This window comes from Daucus carota, chromosome 4 (assembly GCF_001625215.2).
Source record: "Daucus carota subsp. sativus chromosome 4, DH1 v3.0, whole genome shotgun sequence".
NCBI classification, from domain to species: Eukaryota; Viridiplantae; Streptophyta; class Magnoliopsida; order Apiales; family Apiaceae; genus Daucus; species Daucus carota.
This window is the reverse complement of record NC_030384.2, coordinates 25,050,730-25,066,031: the sequence shown is the minus strand read 5'-3', so window position 1 is coordinate 25,066,031 and position 15,302 is coordinate 25,050,730. Positions and strand designations below refer to the sequence as shown.

The 15,302-nt window shown below is 39.5% G+C and overlaps 1 protein-coding gene across 1 annotated transcript; it reads right to left on the bottom strand.

The window, feature by feature from the left end:
• Positions 1-466: 466 nt before the first annotated feature.
• LOC108217072 (GLABROUS1 enhancer-binding protein) lies at positions 467-1,766 on the bottom strand. Its single transcript, XM_017389922.2, has one exon. The coding sequence runs from the start codon at positions 1,712-1,714 to the stop codon at positions 707-709; it is 1,008 nt and encodes a 335-aa protein (XP_017245411.1). The 5' UTR covers positions 1,715-1,766; the 3' UTR covers positions 467-706.
• Positions 1,767-15,302: the final 13,536 nt, after the last annotated feature.

Sequence of the window (15,302 nt, the reverse complement as noted above, 5' to 3'; positions counted from 1 at the left end):
GGGTTGGCCTATGAGCAAGAATTTTATTTTTGATGTAACAAAAGGACTGGTTTATTTGCAATGTGGACTCATACCAGCTATTTATCACCGCAACATAAAGACAACACAAACATACTTCTGGATTTGAAAATGAAAACTAGACTAGGTGATTCGGATAAGCCAAGCAAATAATAAAGGAGAATCAAATCTAACAACTGGCACATGCAGATATTTAGCTCCAGAAATTACCGAGAATAGTAATAATAATATGATGACTAGAAACCAATGATAGCTATAATAACCAACGCATTAACTGTCCCGACCAGGGATCTAGATTTGCCGAAATAATTCACATGTCACAAAATACCCCATAAAATGGTAGACAGTAAAACCAGTAAAGTTAGTAGTATCTCAAAAGCAAAATATAACTAATACATGCCATACTACTATATTAAGACAAGACCTTCTAACGAGCTTTCCAGAGATCTTCAAGGGTCCGAACTTAGCATCTGATCCAATAATAGTTATGATAACCAAGGCATTAACTGTTCTGACCTGGGATTTAGATTTGCCAAAATAATTCAAATGACACAAATATACCCCAGAAATGATAGACAATAAAGCCATTAACATGATTAACACAGTTGGTACTACTTCAAAAGCAAAAGATAGCTAATATACGCCATACTACTATATTAAGACCTTCTACAGCGCTTTCCACAAGTCGTCAAGGGTCCGAACTTAGCATCTGATCCAACGCCACTTTAGCAAGCTTAGTCTTCAACTCCAACTTGTCAACATACAACTGCAACTCCTTAACTAACAGATCCTTCCATTCCTTGTCCAAAGCCCTCATCTTTTCACTTGCATGCAACTTCAAATTTCGCATGGTCAGATCTTTCAATGCCTGCGGAAAACCAAAACCAATATCCGACTCCCATGCCCGACTCAAATTCGGATACAATTCCTTAAAACCCAAACCCTCAGCCTCATTCTCCTCCCCATCCTCGTCATCCTCATCACCGCCCTCATTCCCTACATTCTCATTTACCCCGATGCTCGTATCCTGCTGCTTCCCATCATCCTCATTCACTCCATCATCGTCATTTATCCCAATGCTCGTATCCTTGTCCTTCCTACCGTTCTCAACCACTCCATCCTCAATGATCTCAATACTCATATCCTTGTCCTTGCTAGCAGCATTACCCTGATTGTCGTTCCCTTGGCCCCAAAACGTATCAGAAAGCCGAAACAATTCCTCTTCAATGGGTTTGGCAAACACAGCATCAGAATCTTTGAGAGACTTATACTTCCTCTTCAGCGTCTTAATCTTCTCCTTCAACTGAGTAAGAGACACTTTGGCCTGGAGAGAATCCTTAACATACTCAAAAAACGCCTCGTAATCAGAACGCGGGTCCTCATCATACTCCAACTCATAATCAATTAGTCCTTGCACGATAGCAATTGCATCTTCATCGCTCCAAACCCGCTTTGCACTCGAATTCTTCTCAACCCTAGCATTCTTGCTCACACCGACCTTTTCCTCCTTTTCAGAACCCCTCTTCCTGCTTCGTCTCGGGTCGGGTTTTGACCCGGATTTCTGCTTCGGATCCGGCGTGACTGTGCGTTTGACCGGAGATCTCTCCGACTCAGACGACGCTGCATGCTCTTCAACGGCGTCGTTTTGGAGGGGCTGCGATACTGTAGCAGGAGGCATTCGCTGCTTTCGAGCCATTGTGTTTTGGACTCTGTGTTTGTGTTCTGCGCTTATAAACTCAACTCAACTCCACTCCACTGCTGCTCTGCTCTTTAGAATTTGCTTTTATTTTTAATAATATTAAATTTTAAATTTATAATATGAAGCCCTATATTGAACATTTTTGATTTTTGAAATAAATTTATAAAAACACGGAGCTGCAAATAAGCAAACTGTATGCAACTGAAATATAAAAATAAATTGAATTAACTTTGACGTCATGTTAGCAAATGTTGAATCTCGTTAATTTAGTTATATAACTTATAATTGCAAAATTCAAAACAAAAGGCATTTTTTGATAATTTCTCGATTTTAAATAGGGTTTTACATCAAACTGGTCACCTGTTGAGATAAAATATCATAAAAATAACATAGCTATGTAGTTAAAAAGATATATAGCTACAAATATATAATTACGTGATTATCCTAGCTATGTTGCTTTCAGAACTTCGAAATTATTTTGATAAATACTAGAGACAATTATGAAAGTACTCGAAGTGATTTTGTAGTAAAATTTAAACGGTAGATTTTTTATGAAGGTTGAGTAAAGAGATATAAATAGTGATGCGGATAAAATGATATGTATTTAGTTTTGTAGTGGTTTAAATGAGCCACAATAAAATAGAGTGGTATTTTGACGCAACGGGTAACAGTTTGATATAAAATCCAATTTAAATAAGACCCTTTGAATACGTCTTCTTGACATGATAGTTTTTTTAAATGATTGTATTACAAAAATTATCACTTTCGATCACATTTTACCATTTTCAATAATAATATTATTTTTTTGTGCATACAATGAAAATACCAATATAATATTGTTATAATGAGTATTCCGATATATGCATTCTTCAAATTTAGCATTTAAATTATTTTTATTTTAGTTTTAAAAAAATATCTGATGCGCATCTTGGTATCTCGTGATATGCATTCTTAAATTGGACATCCTTCAAACTTTTGTATTTTTTTTACCCTAAAATACTTATTAGAAAAAGAAGCATTTCCGATTTATCGAGACATATGCACAATCGCCTATTCAACAACACCAACTTCATCATTCATTATTGCCACCAAAAATTTATAGAAATCAAATATAAATAAATCAAGTTACAACTCTCAAATTGGATTATCAGGATGATATTTTTGATCATGAATTTATAAAGTCGTATATTGCTGCAAATATATATATATATATATATATATATATATATATATATATATATATTAATATGGTAATTATGTCATTTTTTTATTCTTCGATTTATAAAAATATAAACCAAGGCAAACATGAGCGTCTTAATTGCTCTTGTGACGTGGTAACAATCAATTAAGGATGGGCATTTACGCCGCCTCGCTCGAACCTAATCCGATCCTGCCCCGTTCGGATCGGGGATTCGGAGAATTTTCGGGAGCAGAATGAGGATTTGGGAAAGTTTTGTAAAAAAATTGAGAATCAGGGCGGGGTCGGGGATTCGTGTCTTCCTGCCCCGACCCCCGATTGCATATATATGTATGTATGTATGTGTATGTGTATATATATATATATATATATATATATATATATATATATATATCTGTGTGTGTGTGTGTATATAATATTATATTTATATTATACTAAAATATATTAAAATAGATATTTTTTATAATATTATTATAATTAAAAATTAATTTTTATTTTTATTTATCGATTACAATTATATTGTAATATAATATATTTTAGAATTTTAGAATTGTCTTTTATTTATATTATAAATCAATTTCCTAATCCTCGCGGGGATCCCGTTTCCCGTTCGGGGCGGAAATCGGGGAGGAAAAAAAATCCCCATTTGGGTTCGGGGCGGAGTCGACGATGGGTATTGAATTCAGGGATCGGGAGCGGGGATAGCACTCCCTAACCCCGAAATGCCCCTATGCCCGTCCCTACAATCAATAAATCCTTGCACGATAACAACTGCATCGTCCTCGCTACAGACCCTTTTCGTACCCGATTTCTTCCCATCCCCGTTTGGAGCCCTAGCCTTCTTGCTCACACCCCTTATCATTATTCTAATCGAAAATCATTTTCTTACTTGATTTCAGGTTGGTTTTGATCGGATTTGTAAGTAGCATCTGAAGTGAATGTGTGTTTGACAGAATGCGATGGTTTAGGAGAAGATTTGTTTGATTTAGACGATTTAGACAACGTTGCGTGCTCTTTAATTGACGTCACTTTGGAGCTGCAGTGAAATAATCGGAGGAGTCGATCATTGTATTTGAGCCATTTTCTCGTTCAACTTTAGGATATGAATGTTACTTTCTCTGTCCCCTTTTACATGTTCCTTTTGAAAAAATTACGAATCTTAAGAAAATATTAGTTCAATTTTTTGTTTTTATGTGTATTCCTAATAATTGTAGTCAATTAAATTCAGGTGTATACATGTCTATAAGTCAGACATTCAAAATTGTATACAAAGAATATTAATTGAAAAACTTGCTTTGAAAATCGAAAAAACCAAATATTTTGGGATAAATTTCTTTTCATAAAGAACATGTAAAATGGGAGGATATTGTTGTATGTATTTTTATGAGAAGGTTTTCGCTTTATACACTCATGTGAGTACTCTGAGACCTTATTTTTTAAAAATAATTTATCAGGGAGGTGTATATAAATATTTGGCCAATTCCGCCGCCACTAACTTTTACAATTATAAATATTAAATATCGTCTAAATACTTAATTTTGTAATATAGTATCTATACATAATTAACTAAACTAAACCAAATATATAAGATGATATATAAGAGATGTGAAAATATATAGGAAATAAGGGTATTCTCAATTGATCAAAGAAGTATTTTTATTATTATAAATCTTGCGACTTATCTCTAAGTAATATGCTTACGTAATAGAGATCAAGTCAGCCTAATTTCAGAGAATATGAAATCTTTTTAGAATAGGTGTACCATTTGAGACTTTAGCAAGGCGGGCCACCACTTCGATATTATATATATATATATATATATATATATATATATATATATATATATATATATATATATATATATATATATATATATATATATATATATATATAGAAGAAAGTTCTATGGAGACTGGATTATTTGGAGACTGTAGAGACCTAATCCTGGCCATCCAATCATTAAACATCCAACGGCTGCATATATTTTGTCCTGCTTTCTCTCCCTATCATGTCCTGCACTTCTAAATCGATGAACAACAAGCAGTACTTCTAAATCTTGCATAACATAAAATAATAATTCCATAATATTGGTGTTCAATCACCGAAATCCTAACAAATAAAAATAATAATTGCATACAAAACAAAGATGTGGTTGGACACAGCTATGATTGGCACTGAACTCATTGTCATTGTCCTGCAACGAATTGAATTTGTTGCAAGACAAAATAACACTTAGATATATCACAAATATGCGGGACAAATTATTAATATTACATTACTAGAAATGCAGGACAAGAATAGTGTAAATTACAAACATAGTTTTGAATTAAAATTAAAAACAAGAAATGCAGGATAAGAATATTAATAATACATTACTAGAAATGCAGGACAAGAATAGTGTAAATTATTAATATTACAAAACTAGAAATGCAGGACAAAGAATATTTAATCATGTCCATTAATTGCCATATTATTTAACGGTAGATTCTGTAGTCTCTAATGACTCCAAAATTTTTGGTCTCCATTGAGCCCAACTCTATATATATATATATATATATATATATATATATATATATATATATATATATATATATGTGTGTGTGGGTCATTGAACCCCAATCTCGTTTGTAAAGTATGACACCAAATGGACTTATCCGGCATCATGATTTTAACTTCCGGCCTAATCAATTTGGGCCTTCTCGAATTTGGATATGTGATCTATTTCTCTGTAATCATTTGGGGCGAGGTTGATAATATAAGTTTTGGCCGAGGTATAAAAGATTCCAATTTCCTTCATGTTCCGAGGTTGATATATGAGTAACGACTTATCATGTGCAGGTCTCGTCTCAGACATCTCATTAGACAAAATATACTCAATAATGGAGTATTATAAACTTGAGGGAAAACGGATGAAGCCTCGTAATCAAATGAGGATGCGCCATTTTAATCTTGAGGGTCATCTAGTTCCTCGCATGGTTCTCAACAACAAGTTCATAGAGTTGTGAATTGGATGGCTAAGAGTACACTTTTGTCTTGTGTTATGACCAAATCTGGTCGTTGCCTTAAGACAGAAGGCGCGCCTCTTCCGGGTCTGTCCCGAAGGACGCGGCCCTTGGCAGAGGTCTTTGGCTACATCATTTTTGGGCTAAGCACATGCTTAGCTAGGTTGCAAGGACGCGTCCTCCGCGTCGGAAGGAGGGATGAGTCCTCCAGGTCACACGTGTCCTATGAAGAGGTCGTGTCCTCCGGGTCACAAGGAGGGACGCGACTCTGAAGGATGCTGAAAGGAGGACGCGACCGACCCTTGAAGGCTCCAATCTGAACGGAAGGGCGCAGCCCTCCATGGCGTGACTAACCCGCCGGTGTTGCATGAAAAGGACGCGTCCTCCGAGTCACAAGGAGGGACGCCTTACTTGAGAATGTTGATGGAGAGACGCGACCGACCTCCGTCCACCCACGTCGTGTAATCTGTGGAGGAGGGCGCGCCCTCTTCGGAGGTGACCGAGTGGCGCGGCCCTTGTAAGAAGTTGACCATGAGGTGAAGACCAAGGGCGCGCCTTTAACGGGGTGTCCCCGCCTCCCCGGGGGCGCGACCTCATGTTAAAGAAGGACCTGTCCGATGTGTTGTTGGAGTGGTCGATGGGACAAGACGGCGAAGGCAAGGGCGCGCCCTCAGGGGTCGCTCCCACATGTAAATATATTGAGTGAGAGGATGAGTGTACAGTCGCTGAGACAACCCTTCCGAGGGAGACGAAGACCGCCCCTCCGGGGATAGGAAGACCTACCCTTCCGGGGGATATGACGACCCCTTCGGGGGATACGATGACCCTTCCGAGGGATATGAAGACTAGTTATCAAGCTCATTTGGTAGTTACCAAGCTCATTTGGTAGTTATCAGGCTCATCTGATAGTTCCCGGGCTCATCCGGGCATGATCTACAATCCTCAATCCTGCTATCTGTCGAGTTAACCCTCGTGTGGGGGCTTGAGGTGATCATGACTCTTGAAGGCCTTCCGGGGTAATATGAAGGCCGATTATATGTCTGGATCCTGTATTCTGGTGAGTTAGCCCTCATCGGAGGATTGAGACGATCATGTAATTTGGCTCCTTATTTACCTTGCTTGAAGACGAAGACCTCATCGGGAGGTGAGGACATGTCCCTACACCTCAAGGGGTTGGTCATGGCTCTCCCAGATGACTTCTCCATAAGAGTCGTGGTAGATGCTATCTCTCGTAGTGGAGATATTGTCGAATCCGTGATCTATTTGGATTAGGAGTCTGAGGTAGTCAGCCTCAAGACTAATTCTAACTGGAGTAGGACTCTGAAGGCGTCGGACGTCTAAGAGATAAGTCACCACCTCAGGGTTGGTCTTATCCCCAAGAGGCCTAGTCCTGATCAAACTAGGAGTCTTGGTTCAATAGAACTACGTACGGCTTGATCCCCTATAAATATAGGGGTACATAGGCACATTAGGGGATCATGAGTTGAGAACACATGAGACCAACTCAAAACCCTAATCTCAGCCACCCTCTAAAACACACAACCACCGCACTCCGGCGACCAAAACCACGTCGTAGATCTTGATTCCGGCCATGAACCTCATCTTTGTTGATTACCAAATTCCTCTATCAACAAATTGGCGCTAGAAGGAGGGGCTATTCAAGATCTTCATCTTTGGAGGAAGAGATGTCACACGACGGAGATTCGTACATAGAGGAGGAGCGTTTTATGGCGGGGCGATGGCTAAAGCACAAGAGAAGAGGATACCTTCATCTACATCTCCAGAAAAGGATGATATCTCCATTGGGAGTTTGAAGGAGGACGATCATCAACGAAATTCTAGGAGGTAACCTAATTGGCGAGCAGGGTTTTCTGGACCGGGGAGTCGTCGAAGGATGCGATTTTCGGAGCCCTGACATCTCCGAAGAGGGTACGCCTCCCCCCGAAGAGGGTACACCTCCAGGTGATGTAGTGTCCGACTACCACAGTGAGCCCCTGACATCTCCGAAGAGGGTACGCCTCCCCCTGACAGGGTACACCTCCAGGTGATGTGGTGTCCGAATACCACCGTGAGGAATGCATTCCCCTGACGGGGTACACCTCCCCCTAACGGGGGGCACCTCCAGGTATGATTCTCACAATATTTTCACCTGTTATTACTAACAAGTCTATTGTGGTTTGAGCCTTTACGGGAAGGAGATCGCCTCCTTGGAAGCCTCAAAGGTTTTCTGAAGGGGCGCGTCCTCCCTAGAGCAAGTGATTCGAGGTTCGCGAGAGGCGCGCGTTGAAGGCCAGACCACAGGTGATAATATGAAAGGGAAAGTTACGAGGGGCGAACTGTTCAGATGGAACCTAGCCCGAAAAGTCGTAAGGGGGGCGTCTTCCCCTGACCGGGCGCGCCCTTAGGTAAATCCTAAACCCCTCAGTATTCGGTTCCCTAAGACTATTGCATGAATAAATTCACAGGTAAGGTGGTGTTCAATTACCTTTATGAGGATTGCACTTCTTCGCCGTAAGGAATAGTCGCGCCTTCCTCTGACAAGGCGCGCCCTCATAAAGGGGTACGCCATATCCAACTAGTATTCTATCAAAAAACGGGTTGCGCGCCTCCCTCTAACAGGGCGCGCCCTCAGGTATGTGTGATGCATTAATTGCTTCATATGATAATTTGTGAAGACAAACATACGCAGGAAGGAGCTCAATAGTCTTGAAGAGGTCACGTCTCTCTCTAGGGCGCGCCCTCTTGGGAGTACTCATCACTTGAGGAAGCACATGAGGGCGCCCCCAGGATAAAAATGTCGAGAAGGAAGATGATTCAAAGACGTGCCTTCTCCTAATAGGGCGCGCCCCAGGTTCCAAAGTCATGTTTCCAGTGTTGATATTTTTCGGAGGACGCGTCTTCCCCTAACAGAGCGCGTCATGAGGTAACACTGACCGTCACTATTAAGTCGTATTCATGATTGAGTGCAGGTCAAGTCCGACATGCTAAATGAGCTGTCCATTTTGATGAGGGTGCGCCCTCCGTTCTGCAGGAACATAGCATGATACCTGCAAGGTCTTTGATCATGATACACTTAAGGCCTTTCAAAGGTTACCTAACTATCAAAGACTAGCTCTGGGTACTATGAATTTTAACCATCTATGGTACGCTCTGGATGTCATCCACGATCTACTCTGGATGCTATGATTATTTATATATCCATGATACGCTCCGGGTATTATACTTGCGCATCAATGATGCGCTCTAGATCTTATATCCATGATCTGCTTTGGATAATACTTTATACTATTGATTCCCCATTGAGCCATAAGCTCTGGGACCTGTGCGATGCACCGGAGTTATAAAAAGCACGATAAGATCCGTGATGCCCCATATGGGATGATGTATGGACTGGGGAGTAGTCCTTTTGATTTTCTTAAGCAAGTGATTCACGCGTGAAAAATTAAGGCTGCGCCAAAGGCCGCGCCCTCTTCTTAATCCTTGGAAAAGATCAAAAGAGCCCACATTACAAGTAAGGCTGCGCACTCTGCTTATACAGTCCTTGGAAGAAAAAGAAATATTACGAGTAAGGCAGCGCCATCGGCCAAGCCCTCTGCTTAGGCAATTCTTTGAAAAAAGATAAAAAAGGGTCATGTTATAACAAGGCAGCGCCATTCTGTAAGTCGCGCCTTATATTTAATGTTCCTAGGTACCATGGACACACTAAGGCTGAAAAACAGCCACCAACCTTCGCATCGCGTAGGCGCGCCCTTCTTTTGTTGAAGTTCATTGGCGCGAATGTTATGGTTAAATGTGTCCTTTAGGAGGAATAAGCGAAGTTGCGCCACTGTCAACGACAGATAGGCCGCGCCCCCTGTTTTCTTTTATCTACATAAAGATTGCTCATTACTTATGAACACATCATAAAGATGCGCCAGCCTCATGTCTAGCCACTTTGCTAAAATGATCAAAGATACCGATATTATATACTCGCAAGGCCTGTGCACCACCTGCACCTTGAAATGTCGAGGAATAAAAGTGGCTTACGTCGCGCCTCTATGCGCGGACGCGCTCTCGGAAGATGATGTGTGGTACAGAGTAAAAATTCCCCTGATATCTCTAATATCAAGAAAATTTGGGGAGTACTTGTGATGACCAAATCTGGTCGTTGCCTTAAGACAGAAGGCGTGCCTCTTCCGGGTCTGTCCCGAAGGACGCGGCCCTTGACAGAGGTCTTTGGCTACATCATTTTTGGGCTAAGCACATGCTTAGCTAGGTTGCAAGGACGCGTCCTCCGCGTCGGAAGGAGGGATGAGTCCTCCAGGTCACACGTGTCCTATGAAGAGGTCGCGTCCTCCGGGTCACAAGGAGGGACGCGACTCTGAAGGATGCTGAAAGGAGGACGCGACTAACCCTTGAAAGCTCCAATCTGAACGGAAGGGCGCAACCCTCCATGGCGTGACTAACCCGCCGGTGTTGCATGAAGAGGATGCGTCCTCCGAGTCACAAGGAGGGACGCCTTACTTGAGAATGTTGATGGAGAGACGCGACCGACCTCCGTCCACCCACGTCGTGTAATCTGTGGAGGAGGGCGCGCCCTCTTCGAAGGTGACCGAGGGGCGCGGCCCTTGTAAGAAGTTGACCATGAGGTGAAGACCAAGGGCGCGCCTTTAACAGGGTGCCCCCGCCTCCTCGGGGGCGCGACCTCATGTTAAAGAAGGACCTGTCTGATGTGTTGTTGGAGTGGTCGATGGGACAAGACGGCGAAGGTAAGGGCGCGCCCTCAGGGGTCGCTCCCACATGTAAATATATTGAGTGAGAGGATGAGTGTACAGTCGCTGAGACAACCCTTCCGAGGGAGACAAAGACCGCCCCTCCGGGGATAGGAAGACCTACCCTTCCGGGGGATATGACGACCCCTCTGGGGGATACGACGACCCTTCCGAGAGATATGAAGACTAGTTACCAAGCTCATTTGGTAGTTACCACGCTCATTTGGTAGTTATCAGGCTCATTGATAGTTCCCGGGCTCATCCGGGCATGATCTACAATCCTCAATCTTGCTATCTGCCGAGTTAACCCTCGTGTGGGGGCTTGAGGTAATCATGACTCTTGAAGGCCTTCCGGGGTAATATGAAGGCCGATTATATGTCTGGATCCTGTATTCTGGTGAGTTAGCCCTCATCGGGGGATTGAGACGATCGTGTAATTTGGCTCCTTATTTACCTTGCTTGAAGACGAAGACCTCATCGGGAGGTGAGGACATGTCCCTACACCTCAAGGGGTTGGTCATGGCTCTCCCAGATGACTTCCCCATAAGAGTCGTGGTAGATGCTATCTCTCGTAGTGGAGATATTGTCGAATCCGTGATCTATTTGGATTAGGAGTCTGAGGTAGTCAGCCTCAAGACTAATTCTAACTGGAGTAGGACTCTGAAGGCGTCGGACGTCTAAGAGATAAGTCACCACCTCAGGGTTGGTCTTATCCCCAAGAGGCCTAGTCCTGATCAAACTAGGAGTCTTGGTTCAATAGAACTACGTACGGCTTGATCCCCTAAAAATATAGGGGTACGTAGGCACATTAGGGGATCATGAGTTGAGAGCACGTGAGACCAACTCAAAACCCTAATCTCAGCCACCCCCTAAAACACACAACCACCGCACTCCGGCGACCAAAACCACCGTCGTAGATCTTGATTCCGGCCATGAACCTCATCTTTGTTGATTACCAAATTCCTCTATCAACATCTTGTAAAATTAATTCAGTATTATGGGTTCATCTCCATCCAATTATCCCCGATAGTTCAATATGAGACATGGACATATACATGATATGTAGAGATAAAGGTTATCATGTATCATCTATGTTAGAGATAGGCTATTTCCCATTCCTTTGCAAGATCAATAGGAATTATGAATTCTTCTACATCGTCTTAGTATGAAGGCCCCTACTACTCTATTGAAAAGCAACAACTCATTATCACAAAGCCCTTGATCTATCATTCTTTTTAAATTTTCAACTTCTTTTTATTTGAATGTTGCTGCATATATGTCTGACGGATTGGCATGCAACATCAACGGAGTCCCAGGATGACATCTACAAATCTACTACTGCCATCTTAAATTAAAGTATGTTAATGGACCGAAATATGTTATATTCTCGTACTCTCATAGGAGTAATGTGTGTTGTATAATCTAGCACATATCCACTCCTACACATATCCTTATAAGGCTTATAAGACTCAAAAAATCTCGTTGTAAATACCCACCAATTAATGTCATCCATGACATTGAGGTTCACTAACTCCTAAACAATATTTTTCTTAATGAATTCAACATAGTTAGGAACAAAAATGTTTGTTGAGCAAGTATTTGGGACGATAGCTGTTATTTAACAATGCAAACAGTGTTAGATTGTAGAAGGGAGTTGCATACAATCTTTCAAAATTTTCGAACTCCTTTTACATAAGCAGATTGTATTCAAACACAAGAGCAATTAAATAACTATATATACAGAAATTTAAGGACAAGGTCTTTCAAAAATTTTAGGTGGATTGTTTTGTCCACCTAAGGAGTTTTATATTGAAAACCTCCCAAAGTAAATCTACTTGGCTGCTTACAAAGAAACTGAAGAGCAAACTTTTCAAATCTTACTTGCTAAAACTATCCCAGTTACTCTTCTGTTTTTGATGTTTTTGTTAAAAATGAAATGAAACATTACATTGTGAACATGTACTAATACAAACTAGGTATGACTATGCTAGCCTGCAAAATCATACGCCTACTCTTTTCTTTACAAATACAAAAATAGAATTTCTTGGACTTGATAGAAGATTTGGCAGCTGAAATTATTTTTGCTTTTCTAGAATTGGTAGGCTTCGAGAATTTTTAATAAATTGACTAAACCCTTTATAATTTAGCTTCCAAAACTGGTGCATCACCTGTCACATCAACCCAAGTAACCCTTGTCCTTTTACTTGACTTGTTGCTGTCAATTGATAATTTGTAGATTCATCACCTGCTAACTAATAGAACAATCGTTGATGATATCTTGAGTGTATCAATTGAAATCCTATTCTGCGTATAGCCGTTGACGAGTTGATATAGCAGTTGACAGTACCTTTATTCTCCATCCGTTGATGCTTCTGATTAGCAGTTGATTCTTCACTTCACTTGTGGAGATCACATGACTTAGAATATTTACAATTTATCACCATAACTACACATTCATTTATAGAACAATTGTTATATCAGTTGATCAAAATAATATCTATCAACTGCTAAGGGCACTACATGTTTTGTTACATCACCTCATCATCCGTTGATGGGTAATATGATCAATGGATACTACAATCAAGTATGTCATCCGCTGATCAGCTACAATTATAGAAACAAAGTACAAGACTGAAAATAATTAAAGTATTTCTGAATCATCAAGCATAACATATTCCTAACAATAGCAGAATATAAACAGAATATTGATATGTTTAAAAGTGAGAAAATACATATAAATTACAAGTATCTTTCCTTTTGACTTATTTTCATTAGCTAATAATGATGACTTAGTATTTTCTCCGATTTGTTCGGTATTTGTCGTTTCCAAACCTATAGCGCAATATCGTTAAAATTGGAGAATTACTAGATCCCTGGCGGCGGCGTTAAATGATGGTTTAGCCTCAATTCGTAACATGTAAGCTAAAATGAAGTAGGTGGTTGAGTCATGAGGGCAGATGATGAGAGATGTAACTCAATAGATATAAGATGTAACTAAATAGAGGTGACTAGAATTTTAAAAAATTGCTACGTATTGAGCTAAGATGGTTATGATTGATTTTGGCTCATTCAATCAGAATGCTTACAGCCATCACGCGGGAAACATAAATTTGGAGGAGATTTGGTGTTATCAATTGCTTAGATTTTCGAGCTCCTTGCATAATTGTGTATTCGAGTTGTATGCACTCAATCATAACGCCCTTTCAGACCATAGTAGTAGGATTAGAGCCGGTAATATTAATATACTATCATGACTTGTTTATTATATTTATTCACCGTAAATACATTTTAGGAGCTATTATTAGCTTATATGAAAAATGGTTTAGGTATACCATTAGAATTGAAAAAACATCGAAAGAGGTTATTATTGACGATTAATGTTGAAATAAGCTCATGGTTATGAAAGTTATTTATCAATGGCATATCTACTAGAGTAATCTAAAAATAATATTACAACAGGTGATCATAGCAAAAATAAATAACAAACTGAAAAATTAATGAATGCCCTTTACCGAAGATACAAACACGTTTCCTGCAGAAAAATTATGTGATGAATATTAGCATAGGTAAATTGATATATTGTGGCGTCAATCATCAATAAATTGATACCATAATTTACGTTATTTGACTACATATTCGAGTGGGAAAAATATTATCTAATAAGAAAGAATAATGCTTATAATTTCTAATGTAAGTTAAAATCAGGAAGTATTGCTTAGGAAGTTGTAGAAGATGAATGACATTTGCAATGATAAATTATTGTTGATATTTTATCAAATATATCATACATGTTACTAAAAAATTTGTATCAACTTTTATTGGTGGAATATGTAACAATTATTTCTTAATCTTGCTATTTTGGTAAGTAGATAAAATGTAATATTCAAATTTATGCATATCAATAAAAATATTTATATTAATATTTATTTGGTTGGAAGATGTAGGACTTGTTATAGTAATGCAAAATAGATAATTGATCTTTGTTGTTATTCTTCCAAGGGATAAAACGTAATGTTCAAATTTTATGAATCCCATTTTTAAGTTTTAATGTGTAATTGGGTCTCAATTTATGAAAACAAGTCCAACAGTTGTATTAAACTAGATGAGTTTATTAATATAACATATCAACCATATATTGCTAAAGAAACATATGGTATATATGTACATAATCACAAGAGGTCCAACATGTTGAGTGAGTGTCAACTCAAGTCCCACATCGATGAAAAAAATTTGTTTTGAATATAAGAATTCAAACAACTCCATTAGTATGAGATCATTTGAGAGAAGCCAAAAAAACAAATCTGTGTGGGATTAGCCAAATCCAGAACGAACAATGTCATATTAATGCGGAGTTAATGAGTTTTGTGTGACCCAATACAATATATATTAAAAGATGTACATTAAAAGAGGAGCTTCACACACACACACACACACACACACACAATACAATATAATATATTTATGATTGTGTAATGAACTACGGAGTTGGATTACTGGAAATAGTACTAAATAGATCGATTACAAAAGAAAACTACAATCGCCTGGACTATTCGAGATGCCCAGATTTCTCCCACAAAACCCTATTACTTTCTTGATGCTCTAATTTACCGTTACTCCCCTATCTTATCCTTTCC